This window comes from Cyanistes caeruleus, chromosome 12 (assembly GCF_971803275.1).
Source record: "Cyanistes caeruleus chromosome 12, bCyaCae1.hap1.1, whole genome shotgun sequence".
Classification (NCBI taxonomy): Eukaryota; Metazoa; Chordata; class Aves; order Passeriformes; family Paridae; genus Cyanistes; species Cyanistes caeruleus.
In genome coordinates this window covers 11480201-11498715 of record NC_141712.1, presented here as the reverse complement: position 1 = coordinate 11498715, position 18515 = coordinate 11480201, and the positions used below count along the sequence as shown (strand labels likewise).

At 40.1% G+C, this 18515-nt stretch overlaps 1 protein-coding gene across 41 annotated transcripts in view; it reads right to left on the bottom strand.

The window, feature by feature from the left end:
• Positions 1-13696: 13696 nt before the first annotated feature.
• The window catches only part of FTO (FTO alpha-ketoglutarate dependent dioxygenase), a 223412-nt gene continuing 218593 nt past the window's right edge, over positions 13697-18515 (bottom strand). For 34 of the 41 annotated variants that reach the window (XR_015275399.1, XR_015275400.1, XR_015275392.1 and 31 more), the window contains one exon: positions 13697-17608. Coding sequence is in view for 25 of the 41 variants with exons in the window: in XM_086847628.1 (XP_086703754.1) it covers positions 17455-17608 (154 nt within the window). In the remaining 16 variants the exon portion in view is untranslated. The remainder of the gene's footprint in view (positions 17609-18515) is intronic. The other 7 variants (XR_015275390.1, XR_015275404.1, XR_015275405.1 and 4 more) reach the window with 2 other exon arrangements.

Genomic DNA, 18515 nt, shown 5'->3' with positions numbered 1-18515 from the left:
GTGTTTGCTTTCAAAGCTTTGTCACAGTAAAAGCCACAATACCCACTTGCTATGGAGTTCAGGCTCATAATTTCACACCTGTGTAGGTGAGCTGATTTCTAGTAGGACTGAATTCTCAAAGCAGCCTTTTCCTTATAGGCATTAATAACGCCTCTCTTCCATTCTCATAAAACCGGCAGAAACTTATTCTGTTATTCAATTCATTTTGGTTTAAATCAGTCCTTGTCTGAGCACATGGCACAACTGCAAACACTCTTCTTTAGGAAACCACGTGAAATGATTTATTCTTATGAAAAACCTCTGCTCAAAAAGTTACAAACCTGGGATACCAAGCACCAGCTTGGATCCAGCAAAGCCACATTTTCCCAATTGAAACTCAGGCTATTTAAATCTAAGTATAAGTGCACTTGGTGGTTTGGGACTGAAAAGCTCAGTGCCCAATCCAATTCTACTCAGTGTCACACTGACTATTAAAATCAAACATGAGTTAAGAATGTGCATCCATTGTGTATAATTGCTGGAAGCTTATGGGAAACTTGTACAGCCAAAGCATTTTAAATAACATTAACCTAGTTTTATTAGTGTAAAACAGAGAAAGCCCTGGTTTTCTCAGGCTTACCAGAAAGAGGTTGAGTTAACAGCAGAACTAATGAAGACTAATTTCCCATAAATTCAGATTCTTTGTTACCAAAATCCTGCCCTTATGTCCTCACCACAACAGTTTTGCTCTCTCCCTGTTGTTTAGTGTTCCCTCTACACAGGACAGAGCCCTTGCTGTGACTGACTGCCCAGCTGGCTGCTCCAAAGCGACAGTGATGGGCACGTCCTGCTGCTTCCTCCTCAGAAGGGACACTGCTGTCTCCCACTCTTGTTTTGCCACATTCCAAACTTCAAAAAACAATTTCAGAACTTCAATCACTGAGACTTGCATTTTTATTTCATTTTTGATTGAAGTTGCCATAAATTCAACAGCCTTTAAGACAATGAATTAAAAAGCATTGGAGTAAACAGAGCTCCCTACCCAACCTTGGTCCAGAGGGGTACAAAGCCTCGCTCCTACAGCTGGAGGAGTCCTGAGGCAGTGTGCTTGCCTGAATTTGATCCCTCTATTAACCACAGAACATACTCAAATATTTACTCTGCCAAATGCAAGACTTTGTGCAAAACACCATCATAAATTCAGGAACATGGGAAAACACTCCCACTTACCTTTCTGCTTTCAAGCATGTCCATCAACTTCTTCTTCCAGGCTCCTTGAGTTCCTCCCCATCACAGATCTAGCTCCCCTTCACAGACTCAAGCCATTCTCCTGGGCAGCTGGGAAATCAATGGAGTTTTTGCTCCCATTTCCTGTCATCCCAGTGTAGCTCTATCTGTGGATAATCACATCCATTGTGCCTTGGGCCCACAGAGGGGTGGCCTCTTGTGCATCAATGAATTGCATCTTTTCCTAACAAAGAAATCTGTTCCTGTGCATTTGATGCCATTATTTTGATTCTTACCTAAGCCCAACTTATATGATAACCACCTTCATGGCTTAGAAAACACAAACTGAGGACACAAGGAGACTACTAAAGCAAAAAAAGAAAAACCCAAAATACATTTATTGCAGATATTTCCCAGATATCACTTAATTTTATCTATAGAAGAAACTAATAAAGCCTGCTCACCACTTGTAGAGTGCATAATGTGATTAACTACTTCTCCCTACCTGGCACGTCTCAGGTTTCCTGTAACAGCAATATTCAAATGAAAGTATTTAAGAGGAGAAATTGCTGTAGCAGCAAAAGATTATACACTGGCACACAGCTTGTGAGATGTCTATGTATTTTTCACTGCTGATCAGTACACTTTTATCCCAAATTTTCAATTTTCACCTGTAAAAAAAATCTTCTTATTCCTTGATACTAGTACTTCTTATACAGCTCTATAACATACACCCCAGTAAATACACAGCATTTGAAATATATATGAAGTATTTTATATCTCATGCCTCATGAAAATCCACTGGTAGATAACTGATACTAACAGCTGCTTCTGGTTTGGGGCAGTTACTTTTATGTATGTACCCCTTCATTAGCGTTTGAGGGGTTTTTCTCTCTGTGTTCTCTCTAAAGCTGCTGGCAAAGCCACTTGCTTGAGGAGGGTGGAACTGAAGTGCAGCACTTCCTTTCAGAGTACATTATTTGGTGATGGGCAGGCAAAATTACTTCAGTGGGTGTTTATCTGCCCTCCTAATGGACTTGAGGTCTAAACCCCTTTCCCCGTATGACTTTCCTGTGTTTAAGTACCCGAGTTCCCTGAGCTAGAGTTTGTCTGCATTTTAGCACTGGGCATGGCACAAAGATTTATGTTGTTCTGTGTGACCATACCAGTCATCCATCACTATTAATTACAAAAAAATCTTTCTCCTTGTTTTTAAAAGCCCTTTGAATTAGCTTCCATTATGAAGCTCTATCACAAATGGTCAAATGCCTGTGAACAAAGAGAAGGCAAACTTGCTTGAAAACACCTTTGTGATCTGTCTAGGCTGCTATGTCAGGGAGCAAGTCAAGGGATTTAGGTGACTAAAGATGACTTTCCTCAGCCAAATTTAGCAGAAAGTTACACAAGTAAGTTACCTCATCTCTCTCCAGAGTCAATGGGAAGAGATAGACTTCTTCAGCGACAGTTCATGCAAACATGAAATAAATACCAAATCCAGGTGGAATGATTAACCCTCTGGAGATGCTTCTTGCTATCCATTCATTGTAGAAACCATCTCAGAATATGGAGCTAATCATTAAAAGATCTTTGCTTATGTAAAATGAGTGCTTGACTTCCCAGTGGTTCTAAAATTATGGCAACCTTGTATGTAAAAAAGGAACAGATAAAAATATCTGAGAAGAATTTATAAATATCTGAACACAGTTATTCCACTTTAAAAACAAAAGTATTATTTTTTTCTATTGAAGATGAGGAAATCATACTAAGAGTGAACATGACAGATAGTTTTGTCTGCCAAAAAACAAATAGCATGGCTACTTCTTCATCTAGAGAATTTCCTTTAAAGTAGTTACACCAAGGTAAAAAGACATTACTTAATTTCTTTTCATAATAAGAACAAAAAAGTATATTTAAACTATGCCAAGTCCTTCCTAATGAGGTATCTGTTTGTACATATTCTACATCTTCCTAATTACCAAACCCACCACCCATCCACCTTGTATTACTTTTATTTTTGTTCCAGCTGCCATGCCAAAGCTACATGCACACCACTACTGACATCACTAAATGCTATTAACAGGGCAGGCTGCAAAAATTGAGATATTAGGCTACTAACATTAGGTTTTAACTGATGTCACTGTATTTGCCACCTAGTGTTTGAGTTTGCAGAGCTCACTTCTATTCCATTCAGCTGTAAACATGAAGTTCAAATGCTTCTTACATGAAAATTAAAACAATGTTCTTACAGAATCCCTCATTTCCACAGCTTGAGACTTTTAGTAAAATCCCAATATTGCATGCCTTCCAGCTGACCACTGGACATTAATATGATTTGATCACAGTGTTACTGCTAATCAAACCCCTATCATTTGACATTTTCCCTCTTCCTGGACTTGGAAAATCTACAAAGAATGGCCTTAACTCAGTCTTCTCATGGTACAGATTTATCAGAGCCCAGACTCTGCCTGGCCCCCAAGGGCAACTGGGATGCACATCATGGATCAAATCCCTTCTTTCACCCATGAGGGCAGACCTGTACCTCCTCCCCTGGCTGTAAAGCAGTTTCACTTGCTGGCAGATAAGCAAGGACAGCGAGGAGCAGGGCAGTGGTTGGGAAGGGGAGGCCTCAGGAGCCGGTTCATGTGCAAAAGCTACAAGTCCTGAACAGGTGAGGGATCAGCTCCACAGGACAGACACAGACTGCCCTGGATGACAGGCAATTGCACACAATCAGCAGCACCTTGGCCACCTCTTTGGTAACAGGAACAGGCCAACACAAAAGTCTAAAGGGAATTTTTTTTCAATTTTAAAAGAGTGAGCTGTCCCCCTCCCAGGCCCTGCAGAGTCCAGACACCACTCCCTGTGAGCAGGGCAAGAGCATTAGCACAGGAGTACTGGGATATGGCTGCAGTATCAGACTGCTAGGCTGACTCAGTTTTACACTCAGGTTCTGAACAAGGCTGCTCACCAGTCCCATGAACACATGGCTCTTGCAGGGGGGAAAAGCCCTCTCTTGACTTTGGCAGTGGCATACCCATAATGCCTCCACTTGAATTTCCCCAGTTTGATCTCGTTTATATTTCAAGGAAATTATCCTAAATGGCTATTTATTTATTGTTAAACCAAACATATTAGGTGTGTTAATGTTTCATCATGTGCTCTCATGCCCCATTCCAGGAAGCCCCACTGTGGCAACAGGATTTTTCAGTGGGATAATATGCCACATGCCAACACCAGCCCCCTGCATGGCTCTTGCTGCTGTCTGACAGGGAAGGAGTTAAAATCCTAATTTTCCTATTGCACTTCACTTTAAAGCTAACCCTCTTTTATTACAGCATGGCTCAAACCCTTGGCTTGCACTGACATTGCTCAGCAGAGCATTTGGTTTTCTCTTTACATCGCATTTTAGCGAATGTTGCGTTTTATAAGATAAAATGATAAATGGCCTGACTTAAATGACCGGAGGGTATCTACTTTCCTGCTACTCTATTTAAAAGGTTTCTGTGAACATTTTACACACCTTATTGTGTGACTGTGGCTGTCTAATAGCAAAGGAAACAATAGCCTCTGATGTCCACAGAGGCAGGGCATACCACACAGGTGCCATGTTTTACAACACCACTATATCTTGTCATTCAGAAGTGCTCCCTGAACAAATTGCCTGTCATATTTAAAGATAAAATCTGACAGTGCCAGAGCTGACAAGTAGTCCTCAACCCTGACATACAACACAGAGCTGAATTTTGCTAGATTCACTGTAGATGGATTTGTCTTTAGAGATTCACAGCAAAGCTAACTGCTGGCAGAGAAGCAGAAATTATTTCAAAACATTGCTAAGTGTCAGACTTTATTAAATGGTTGCTTTAAAAAGAGGGGGAATAGCTTCTGTGTTAGATTTAGAAAAGAACTATACAGAAATGTTTTTACATATTTTACTTCTCCATAAAATAATGATTTACAGTGTTTCTAAATAATAGAAAATCCTGCCGTACATTTCAGGGTTGCTCCTTAGCAGTGAGATTTTTATTTACACTACAGGAACTTGTATTATTTTATCTTTTGCCCTGTGAGGCTCTGAAAGGTACATACAATAAATGAGAATTAGGAAGGAGTGACAGAGTGTTCAGCACTGCTCAGGGGGTGATGGGGAGCAGTCAGAGGGCTGCCTTGGGAAACAAACGCTGATGCTGCAGTGCTGTTTACCTCTGGCAACACCAAAGAGAGCAGAGCAGGGAGGCTACAGAGCTACAACACAAGTGGCACTGGCAGATGGGCAGAGGTAGGGCAGGTACTCCACAGGTACTCCCAGCCTGCAACTACTTTCAGATCAGCCCCTTTTTGTTCTCTTTTGGAGTTCTGAGGGGTAAAGAGCCACATAGACATTTGTTTGCTTGTGCAGCTCTTTGGAACCATTCTATGGCTCCATTAGATACCTGTACATTTAACTCCCTCCTTGGCCACAGAATGCAAACTTTTGAATGTATAGCTGAATAGATTTTTCTGTTCCTGTTTATTAGCCACTAACAAGGAGCTACATGGTTGTTCTCAAAGAGGAAAAAAAGGCATAAAATATTATGGCACATGACAAAACGTGCCACATTGTGTCAAACCATTTCACAAAGACAGCCTTGATGTCGAGATGTCTTTTCACACCTACTGCCAGCTGAGTGCTGAAGTGATGCAAAGGGGATGTGCCAGCAATAGCACCTGGTTGCCCCCCAGCCAGCCCAGCACTGCCCAGCACCCTGCTGCTGCCATCAGTGGGACAGGGACAGGACACAGCTGTAGGTGACATCAGCTGGTGCCACAGAGTGCAGGTAAGGGCAAGCAGGACGCCAGGGCAGCAGACAGAGGAGTGTCACCAGCAACCACAGGAGAGCTGTCACAGGGAGCAGAGGCAGCTGACTCTCAAAATCACAGAATGGCTGGGGTTGGAAGAGACCTTACAGATCAGCTTGTTCCAAGCCTCCTGCACTGGGCAGGGACACTTTCCCCTGGACCCAAACCTCAAACACTTCCAGGGCTGTGACTTCACAGCTTCTCTGGGTAACCTATTCCAGCGTCTCATCACTACCACTGAGTTATGTTTCTTCAAGGAAAGGGACCCATCACAGGGTCAGGGCCAGCACTAAGTGCAAGTACTGTGAAAAAGCTGGGAAAGAGACAAGGAGGGTAAGAGGGAGAGCTGTGCCCTCTCTCACACCGGGTGACAGCAAGGAGGTGGGAGCAGAGGCGCTGCAGACACGATTCTGAAGGGGTTGAGGTGCTGCCATGCAGCTTGAACTTCTGACAGTGCTGATGTAGGAGTCAGAAGTATTATGCAAGTGTCCAAAATGGATGATTGACACCAGTTAAATCAGGATCAATGACTGGAGAGCCTACTGCTGCATCTTGCATGTAAAACTGACATGTGCAGAAAGCTGTGGAATTACAAAATAGAAAATTAAGTGGTCAGAGACAGGCAAAATCTCAACTACTTCCCCCACCTCCAATTTATATTTCAGCCCCAGGCCTGCCATGAAAATCAGGATTTTAATTTAAGAATAATGGCTGAAAAATGCCTTTCTGTGAATCAGTAATATGGAATCAGAGGAGTAAACAAACTCACCCTGCTTTTGTTCAGATACACATGAGCTCAATGGTGGCTCTAATGCATTTTAACTGCTGGGATCTCCCTTTCTTGCCACAGGATTACTGCACACCCATGGTGTCCTCCCTGTGCTGCTGACTCTGGGGCAGGTTTGCTGCTAGAGTGTGCACAGTCCTGCACAATGTGGGGAAATAATGTCTGAGCATGAGAGGGAGGAAGTTCAGATGTAGACACAGCTCACTGTCTCCAATGAAATCACCCCTGCCCAGCCCTACCCCAGCCCCTCTGTGGCTGAGACTTATGCCATGGACACAGTGAAGGTATGAATTCATCCAGGTATGAATTCTAATTGCAGCTCTAACTTGATTTTGGCAGCCCCTTCTGAATGCCTCTTTTACTGTACATCTCAGCTAGGTCCCTGGACTTCAACCCCAGGAGTGGTTCTTGTGTTTTTCATCTGCTGGATAACAGTATCTGCTGCTGTCACCAGCTGCACTTAGTCCAAGAAGAAAATAACCCAGACTTTACTAAGGTGACCCACACAGGGACACTTCTCACTGTCTGCAACAGAGGAGCCACTTACATGAGTTTCATTTTCTCTCTCACAGAACTCTTCTATAACATGGACCTACTAGTCACTACACTACAAAAACCTCCCCAAGTACCCCATCATCCTCTTTCCTTCAAAGCATGACTTTGCCTTAGAAATAGTGTTAGCAAAAGATGTAATTGTCATTCTCCTGGGCTGCATCAAATCTTATTTAAGGATGGATCTCTTCTCAATTTCTCTTAGAGGCACTTTACCCTAGAGAGAACCAATCCATTATTGGAAGGAGAAGTTCTGACCCCATTAGCTGGGCAGATGTGTTTTTGAACTACAGACCCCTGAGCATCCTCAATCCAAGATGAGCTGGCTCAGGCAATGATGTGGGGAAGGGATGCATCCTCAGAGATCCCTTTGCATCCTGCTCTGCACCAGGCAAGTGCCGAATGTGCACTGCAATAGGCACCTGAGAGATCACCCTGTCCAACAGTTCATTGAAATGAGTCAATGGAAGGGTATGCAGACAAATACAAAATGCTGGGAAGTGTAACTTTGGATGTATGCTATGTTTAAAAAAAACAACAACAAAAAAACATTGGAGAGAAATTCCTTGTGATTTATAATTCTCATATTGGCATGTACAGAAAATCTGTGTTATATTGAACTTTTTAAAAAGACTGCTCTGTTCCAAGCCTGCTTCATGCATGTTTAACTCTGCCCCCCTGGGAATACCAGAAAATGCATAATACAAGAATTTGCAACCTTTAAAAGTGGAAATGTCATAAATTAGTCTTAGTTAGTCAGTTGTGGCCCTGACACTAATGAAAGTGCTGTTGTCCAATATGCTTTGCTCTGCATTGATTTTTCTTATATCTGCTGGGAGTTCTAGTAAAAGAACAATAGATCTAATAATATTATCAGTAAAGCAAAGAAAGTAAGGAACAGTGAGCTCTTCAGTATATACAGGTCAAGCCACAATCAATTTCCAGATTTGAAATTATATTTTTAAAACTTATGTTTAATACAAGATCTTGTTCTAAGTCTATCAAGTCAAAGCTTGTATAGTTTCAAGTTCTTGAATGACTGCTTTATCAAGTAGCCCACACTTAGGCCCCAGAGGTTAAGCAATAAAGGAGAAACAAAAATAACTTAAAAGTTTCTGCAGCTATTGAAACCAGCAACAGCTTCTTAAACTTTTACATTCCTACAGTTTGACATACCATAAAGCCACAAGATACATTGAAAAGCTATGAATTTTCTAAGTAGGATTTCACTTCCTCTTGTTGTTAGAGGCCATTAAGTTTATTAGATGTTAGCAGAATACTTGTAAACAGAAAATATGAAGGCTTATGAAAAGTGTCCTTTATTTTCACCTTAATAATTAACATGCAACTAGGAACAGGATAGCAGAAACCTAATTAATGAAGTGCTGCTATTTTCAAAATCTTAGTGATAATTATGCAGCAAGTTTTATACAGACCAGATGAGAGGAAATATAATTGTGCAAAGGGGGAATCATATAGATTAGATGACAACTTGCATGTATGTCTTTAGAAGATAAACTGATTCAGTTACAAACTCTAAAAGCATACTCTGGACCCACTGAAAAAGCAAGAATCCATAGTGATACAAACTTTTACAAACCTTGTGCCTGTGTCCCTCCAGCAAAGATTATTGCATCTTTTTAATATATTTATTTTTTCTGGAAGGTCACCACTGCCACGTGTTTAACCCATTTTTAGGAAAAGTTAAGGAAAAGTATGCTCTGAGAGTAAAAAAAGGGGAAAAAAAGGAACAGCTCAAGGCATTCTAGATCCCAGGGACACTCATCTTGGTTTTTCTAAATACATATATCACAATGGATTGTAGGAAATGTTTCACACTAACACTGGTTTTGCAAATGAGTCTCCATCCAGTTGCCTGGCTTTTATTTAAATCAATTAAATGTTTTCTAAAGCCAAGGAAACAATGTTCTAGGCTAAGAAATCAAATTTCTCACCTCTTGGATGCCTTGCTGACTCTGAGCTATAGTGTGTGTTAATAATGCTCTCTGTCAACTTTTTTACTTGGAGACTCTGTTCCATCCTGGCCAATATTAGTCACATTTCCATCATCTCTTGGCTGGAATCTACTAATGCAGAATAATTTGGGCACACAGCCTTTGGCCTTAAGGGAACCCCAGGAATTACAGAGCACTGCAGTGCACCTCAGCCACACGCCCATGTGCACATCTAATCACTCTCCTGATCTCTACAAGGGCTCCTGTCAGAGCATCACAGGAAATCTGCAGTTTCAGTCCTTGCCTTGCTCTCCCACTCAAATCTGGGATAGCATGGACACAGCTTTCCACAAGGAAAGAGACAGCTAAGGACAACCACTCCTCTGACATAGCAGAATCATGCACAAAATCTGATATGGGTGTGTATAAACCTGTGAAATGAAATGGACATCACAAACCTCACTACCTCAGTCTATGTACAAGACACATTTCTTTGACATTGCCTTGTTTAACATGACTACACAAGTTTTAAATTGCAAGCTCCTACTGCAACAAACATGGAACAGTTTATACACTCAGGCTGATGCAGTTTTGGTGGGCACTGAGTTCCTACTGCTCACATAATGTAACAGTTTGTGTCAGACATGGGAAGTGTAAGGTTGCACTCCAGAAGATTGTATTCTAAACCTAGCAGAGACACATTTTTTTTGCTGAAGGAAACACTCTTACAGGGAATAGAAGTCAGTCTTTCTCATTTATGATACGAGTCTTACCAGAGGCACAGAAATTATTCTTCTTTCCTTACTAGATTTACAATATAACCAGTTCTTAATTCTATCAATTCAAGAATCAAAACAAACTCTCCACCATCTATTTTTTCTGTTTACCATTATTAAATTTCCATCATAGGCAGATGAGGGTGCTTGGACTTGACACACAGTTCAGGCTGTGTGCAATGTGCCACTGAAGAATAGACTCAGCATCTTTGAGTTTGGTGCTTTGACAAAAGTTTCTCTCTCACTATTTGGCATATAGAGAGCTTACAGAAACCAATTTTGTCACCTATGCACCCAAACCTCCATGCACTGCAACAATGAGATATTGAAGACCAGAACTAACAGCCTCTGAAGGAAAAATGACAGACAAACAGATTCTTGAAGCAGTTTATTTGATAAATGTCAGTAAATTAGTAAATACATAATACAAAATTACATATCACTGTATATCTTGCAGAGTTCTATAAACAGATCTTAAGAAAAAGTAGCAGTACCAAATAAAAAAGGAGTCAAAATAACCTAATAAATTGGTTTGAAAAGAAATGTACTTCAGGGAATATCTGACACATAATTCAAAAGTTTTCTCACTTTAAGGTCACATCAGCCTAACAAAGAACAAAACTTGTTAAAAACATTACTGTTAATATTGAGACAAAAGGGAAAGAAGGGGCATCAGAAAAGAACAGCAATAGAAGAATTGTGGAATTCTTTGATGTTGGATAATAATTTATTAGGATGTTCATAAAAACAGCTAGTAAAAGAATGCTCTCAGTAAAGTACTACCAGACTACCAAATAAGTACCAGACCAAAGTGCTAACAGGTGCATAACCAGCATTCCAGTTTGCTTCAACAACTCACCTTCACCTTGGTAAAAACAGCACAAATACCAACAGGGTATTATTAGGTATGTCTTAGGAGTTTCCTAATACAGCAGCTGTACCACCTTGTGGGACATACAGTGGAAATACTTAAAATAGATCTAGAAGAGTGGGGATAGTATTATTTTATATTGTATTTTATACTGCATATTCTCCACGGAATCATTTCAATCCAATAAAATCTCTTTCCCATTGAGAGCTCAGGGACTTGGAATGTAACAAAAAGATTCACTGGAAAGTTTTAATCAAACCTTAGGAAGTCTGAAAGATCTCTATTATATGAGATATATTATTGTATGTTTTGCAATTAAATATTGTGCTGAATATGACATGAATAGGACAGACTCCGGCTCAACTTTCAGCTATAATTTTGGAGGACAACAAGTTCTGTGAGAGCATCTTTAATCTGTAAACTGAGCTGATTACTGGAAGTAACAGAGATATGCCAGCAGCAGGGGGTTACATAACACTCCTTCCAGCGTTGGTACTCAGATCCCAGCTGCACTTTTCACCTCTGCCTCAGTTTCTCTGTGTAAAGCATCCTGATATCTTAAGATAAAGAGCCACTTTTAAAATAACAGTACAATTAGATACATTTTTCAGTGAAGCTGCTGAGGAAAGAGATCCTGGAAAATTTCTTCCTGTTTCATATGTAACATCTTCAGGGTTACAGTGAACTAGGAAAAGTTAAAAACTTATGACATTAAAGAGGTAATTTCGCTGCATTTTCTTTTTTCCTTTTTCATGCAGACATTCATCTTCCACAAGAAACAAAGCTTCTCAAGATATACTGGAGAGCAAAATGCTCAAGTCATACACACTTAGTTTCAAAGTTATGTTGCTACTCTGAGAGAGAAATCAATGTATACTATATTAAAAACAATCATCACAGCCCTTCAGATGATTGGAAAGCTTAACTTTGAATGCAATTCAACCTAATAGAGGCTTTAATGGCTTTTGACAGATTGTTCCACTGATCAAGGGACATGTATGAAAATAACTGCCTACCAAGCCCTGATTTGATTTTAAGAAAAGAAAACTGAAGGTTAATGGTAAACAGAAGTTGATTGTTCACATTTTCACTGAAATAACTCTATCTGACCTGTTCTTAGAAGCAGTGGAATAAAGGATAATGGGAATCTTATACACCTGACTTTTTACTTTAGCCTGTAATCAAGGGGACTAATCAGACCAAGATGTGTTGGCATGAAAGCAAGTATTTGACCATAGGGAGGGGGAGGAGAACAACTTTTGTGACCAAATTCTTGATCATCATGGACAAGCCCTGTAAAACCAGTGGAGATTTAGAGGATGTAAACCACAGCACAATACATCCTTTAGGATTATGAATGTTATCTCTTAACCAACAAGAAGAGAAATGATAGTTCCCATGACATGTGAAGTGCTCATGCCTAAATATCAACATTTTAATGTGCTAATTTTATCAGTTATTTCTTGGCTTTTATTTTACATGTTATTCAGCCAGTTCTGTAGTCTTTCTATGTACAGTCTTTTTGTAATTGTATGTATTATGTTCTTTTGTTCAATGAATGCCCTCAGGCTAAGATGAAGAGGACAGATGAATGTAAATGAAGGTGCAAGCCCAGCCACGTTGAAGAGTTAGTTTGGACAGGAAAGAGAGCAGTGGTTCTGTTCAGGATTGCCTCTGCCTGTACAGGTGGTGTAGCCACAGTCCTTCATCACTTCCTAGCAGCTCCCACCCTCTAAAGGCAGATTATGGTAGTCCTGAACTTTCTACTCTCATGGGGAGTGCAATGGGTGTCTGCTTTTGATGAGGAACCTCATGCAAACAGAATTCTTGTCTGACCCTTCCCTGTGTCATATCACTGTCCTGGTGGGATGGGACAGAAGATGAGCTGCAGCAACTTGAATCCCAAATGAGAAGGAGAATGTTTGTAAGTACTCAGTCCATGGAGCTGGGGTTGAGAGTTTCTCATCCCTGTTGCTACAGTGGAAGAACCACTCTTCCCAACTCTGTAACCTCAGTGTGAGCTGACAGTGGTCAGCTCCCAGCAGAAAGCTGAGGACCGGCTGTCAGGGGCAGGAAGGCATTTAGGGAGCCAACATTAACTTTGCACCAGGTGGTAACAATTAAGGGAGGGATCCTGACCTGCACTGTACAAGTTTGAGCTCAATGACTCCCATATGAGCCCAGTTAATGAAGTTGTGGCCTTGAAAAAGCACATCCTTGGGTCTCGTGTGCATCTCACCTCATCTCTCTTGCCCTGCTCTCAGCCCAGCTTAGATGGAAACCTAAGCCTGGCCTGGTTTAATATCCAACAGCCCAAACTCCACTGCATGGCACTGGGCTGATGGAACAGCACTGCTATGGCTGAGAAAGGAGCAATGCCAACTCTTAACACACTACAATATTTTAGTCACCTTTCATGATGGATTTTAATTATCTTTTGATTTTTGTGCTGTTACATGAATGGAATCCCTAAATGCCCCACTGCTTTAAGTAGTCCAGCATGATTTTATAGTGTATGTTGTACCACTACAAGTGAACCTAAAACCATATTCAGATGATAATAAGACAACAGATTGGGATATTTATTATGGTGCATGTTACCCATCCTGCACAGTTTCAGCTGCTGATTACTCACGGCATTCTTATTTACCCTTAAAATAATCAGAACCTGCTGTAAAGCTTAGAACGTAAGTATTAGGCCTTCAAAATCTACTGTACTGAGATTAATTTTATTTATTTACATAACCTTTTCAGCAGAAGAAAGGACCTATGGGATAAAATATTTTGATATACAGGGATATGAACAAAGCATTATAAAAACATTTCTAATTACATTGCATAACACAGCAGTTTTCTATCAAATACTTAAAAATAGTCTGTATCTTTCATTCCCCAAATTACAGAAACAATAGAAGTTTTTCATTTTCTGCCAACATTTTCTTTCTATCAGTATAAAACCAACTCTGTATCAGATTTATAAAAGAAAGCCCTTGCCTTGAGCATTTCATTTGTACTGGTTCCATGTTTAGTCAGTAGCTTTTGTAAAATTGATGAATATTGTCTAAAGGCAAGTGCAGACAGGCAAACAGATCTGTATCTTCTGCAATCCATTTAGCCTGACACACACGTGCAAGGAAACTGTTTTACCTCAATTCAGTCCTGGCTGATGAAAAGTAAATGTAAGCAAAGCCGTGAACTTCACCATTTTAAAAGAACCACTGAATTTAATGTCAGAAGTTAATTTATGATTTCACCTCTTCCTTGAAAAAACCTGACCTTGGTCCTCATGCTTCTAAAGCATCCAGGCTTGACAAACAATTGCTATACACAGAACATTAATAAGAGGCTGTGTCTTCCAGCTCATCCAGAAAGGAAATGGGTTATCTAATGCTGGAATAAAAATGGATTGCTAAAGAATCATTGAAACAAGCTAAATTATAACTACTTGAATAAAATAAGGAAATCTTCAAAGTATTTGTCAGCTTCTAACACATAATCTAAACACAGAACTAATTTACACTTGATCTCTCAGGGTTTTTATATATATTTACCTTTGTGTTCTCCTTTTGGGGTATCCTTTGGCATTACTATGTGCTTCAAACAATTCCACCATCTTGCTCATGTTATTGCTATCAACTCCTGTGGGCTTTGGAGATATGAAATCTTCTCATACTTCTGCATTTCAACTGAACTCAATCAGGTTATACTGATTTAGATGATGCAAGACTGGAATGCAACACACAGCCCTAAACCACTTGATTATTGGTATTTTTTCAGTGTTATTCATTCCAAAGGTGTTCATTTGTCCATGTCATTGCTATCCATGGCTTAGGTAAGGGCTGACTGCACTGAGACTAGTACTAGTTCAGCTAATTCACTACCTTAAATCTTCAAGCATAGGCAAGACCTGGGAACATGTATTCTAAAAAACCTATTATTACTGCCAGCAGTCTCCTAATAGGTTGTTTTGGTTTGGCTTTATTTTCACTGCTGCTGGAAATAATTATTTCAGCCAATCATTTTTTTTTAATAGCTTTGCATCCACTTCAGCTACAAACTACATCATTGATGTGCCTTCTCCACCCTTTGTGGTGGTCAGATTCCTTTCAATACTGTGATCCCCGTGGATTTTAGCAGCGCTTAATTAAACACAAAGTAATCATAAAGTAACAGCATAAATAAACAGTCCCCCTAAACACTGTGCTAACACTGTTATATCATCAGCTTGTCTAATTCATATTGCTCATTTCCAAAGCAATATCTGTTTCTGAGAATTGCCTTTTCAAAAGCAGAATTCCCACATCTTCAGCTAGCTTTTCTCAAAGGGATCTCCAAAGTAAACAGTGTTTAGTGTGGCACTAATCCAAATATGTGCTATTTGCCCACTGGTAAAACCAGCTTTAGCTAGTGCAGGGAAGAGAAAGCTATGCCCATAGCAGTATTTCCAAATGTTATGAAATCTATGGCACAAGAGACAACAGATAAATGTGTGGATCAAGGTAATATTATCAAACCTAGTTTAAGTAATAACTCATTCTTCAGAGAGTCTTTATATTCTACAGGGTAACTAAAAGTTTTTGCAGAAGGCCAGAACTACAATGGAAACACTTGATTCAGGTATTTATACTTTTGCTGGCACAGCTTTACTAAAAGTCTTATGAGGTATAATCTCTACTTGATATAATTGTCCTGGCAAAAGCTGGTAGGTGTGGACACAGTTTTATACCACTAAAACTGAATTTTTACTGGCACAGTTTCCTTAGCTCCAGGGAGGTCTGGCATATGTTATACTGTCAAAAGTACAATTTTTGGGAGCACAAGCCTTATCCACACATACAGCAGTTTGCCAGTACAGAAAGCTGGTGTGCTCTGGGTGAGCCCAGACTCAGCAGAGACTTTAAACACCCCTTAACACAGGAGGCAAATTCATTTCTTGGTTGCAATGTCAAACTCTGAATCTCACTATCTTCTTTTGTAGTGGTAATACAGCCTGAGTACCTTTTCACCATAATGATTTTCTGCTTTTTGTGGCGATGCTGGACACCAGTTCAGTTAAAATAGCAATTTACCAAATCAAAATTCTCTATCTCATTCAGGAGCGCCCTGTATCATCCCACACAGAATTGTTCTTTTTATAGCACATTACTACAAAACATCATAAACAGCTACATTTCTTACGGTTTTCTGGGTTTGTGCTTGAAGATCCCACTTGATGCTGCAATACCCAATATCACACAATCTAAATCTTGTTTCTCAGGGAAGCAAACAACCCAAATGAAGATCTTACTTACTTAGACCATCAGCTCTTTAGGCAATGCACTGGGACACCTGATCTCAGAATAGAATTCACAACATGCAGAAACAAAGCAATGATTAGGAACTGAATTCTGAATTCTAGGGAGCCCAGGAGGTATAGATTCACATCAGAAATCTCTCTCAGCAGTATTCACTTGCCATGAGGCAAAATGGTAAGAAAGTCTTGCTTGGCATCTGTGTTAGAATGCTCCTACAGAACTCCTCATCTGAAAAAAATGATCAAAAAAGGAGCCACTGCACAAAGGAATCTCCAGCATCTCCTGCCCCTCTGTGTTACTGGACAGAGAATTTCCAGCTCTGTTTTGAAGATGTCCAGCAGGCTCACCCCAAGCTGGCCTCTCATTAGGATACCCAGATAATGCAGTCTGCCTTGTCACAGGTGTGAGCTACACCTTGGGTTGCCCAAACCTGCCAGGCCAGAGACAGTTCTAGGCACTCATGGCAGCTGAAATTCAGTGTCCAAACACGGGCAGAGTTGGGCCTGCTCAGCCTCAAGAAGAGATGGCTGAGAAGGGACATTACTGATGTCTGTCAGTGTCTGCAGGAGGTGTCAGAGGATGGACCAGGCTCTGCTCCTGGTGCCCAGCAATGGGACAGGAGGAAGGGGCAGGAAGGATGCCCAGGAAGTTCTACCTGGACATGAGCAAGGACTTTGCTGTGGGCACTGAACAGACTGGCCAGAGGATGTGGAGTCTCCCTCACTGGGGATATTCCAGAGCTGTCTGGACACAACCCAGTGCTCTGTGCTCAATGAAGGCCCTGCCTGAGCAGGGAGGTTGGACCAGATGAACCAGAGGGACAAGTAGTCCCTTCAAACCTGACCCATTCTGTCATTCTATGAAGAACATAGAATCCAGACATACAGACATCCCTGGGCTGTAGGGTCAATGGGAATTAGAGTGGAGGAGGAGGAAAGTAAAGCTGGTGTTCTGGACTTCAGACCTTAAAAAACTCATGCTTCTGTAAATCTGGGGGCTCGTCTTTTTTATTATGAGACAGTAATGAAACTACTGTGTAAAGACTGGTAAAATCTGCATTGACACATAAAATAACATATGATAAAGGAATCATAAAGCTGAAAAGATTTATGATAATGACAAAGCTTCTCCCAAGATGACCAGCATCAATAATTCTGGGCTGGAAGGTCACTTGTTATTCTATCCATTGAACAAGATTTTGTAGATAAGCAATTACTTCTTCTAGATCATATGGCAGAGGCATACTACATTCATCATCATCTGTCCAGAAGGGATGGCATTCTGGTTTCTGGTCTTCTGGCAAGCTCTCTGCTGCATCTGACTGGCATCTGAAAAGAAAGGTAAGCAGATAAACCACTTAAGTAAAACTGTATCAAGAAACTGAATACTCAGCAAGGATACATTTGAGCATTAATTTAAAGAGAAAGATGATAATAAAAAAGAAATACGACATCTTCTGACACCAAATGGATTGCACATTTCCAGTGAAGTTGATTTCTGTTGTAGGCTTTGTATTTTCTATAGGGATTTCTCCAAAAGCCAATCACAGAGAAAATTCAGTTAGTGTTTCTTTATATGGTGAATTATTTTTTCATTATCTCAGCTGTTATTTAAAGTATGTGATTAAATCATTATCAGATTTAAATGTTTGCTGGTTTCCAATGTATTACTAGATTATTGAGAAAGATTAAACTGAATTTACTGCATTAAGGTCAGGGGGGATAGATTAAACAACATTAAAGAAGCCAGACTAGCTTTGTAGATGCTGGAGATTTACAAGTGTATCAACCTGCTTAGCACTGAAAAAGGCAATATAAAAAGAGAAAATTCTATAAAGAAAAATGGAAATGGAGGTTAATAACAACTTCCAATGATGAATGGGTGGGCAAAACTTCAATAAAATTAAATTAAGAGGTTAGTGTATGCTAGTCCCCAGAGAAAATGTTGAAATTACAATGTTTTTTATTAAATGGATTATTCACCAATACTAGTGAAGTCTAATTATAATATTCAACTAAACTGCAGTCTGCAGAGGAAAGTTTTTCTAAGTATCAACCATCACAGCTCTAAAGATTAGACTGTAATACATGCTGCATCAAAAACATTATCACAGTTCAAGGAGGATTCCCCCCTCCCCGCTTTCCCTTCCCCTCAAACAATTTGCACATTGCTGAATAATTAGTTAATATTTGCAGAGGGGCAAAACAAAGAAAAATGCTGAGAATTATCTTAATT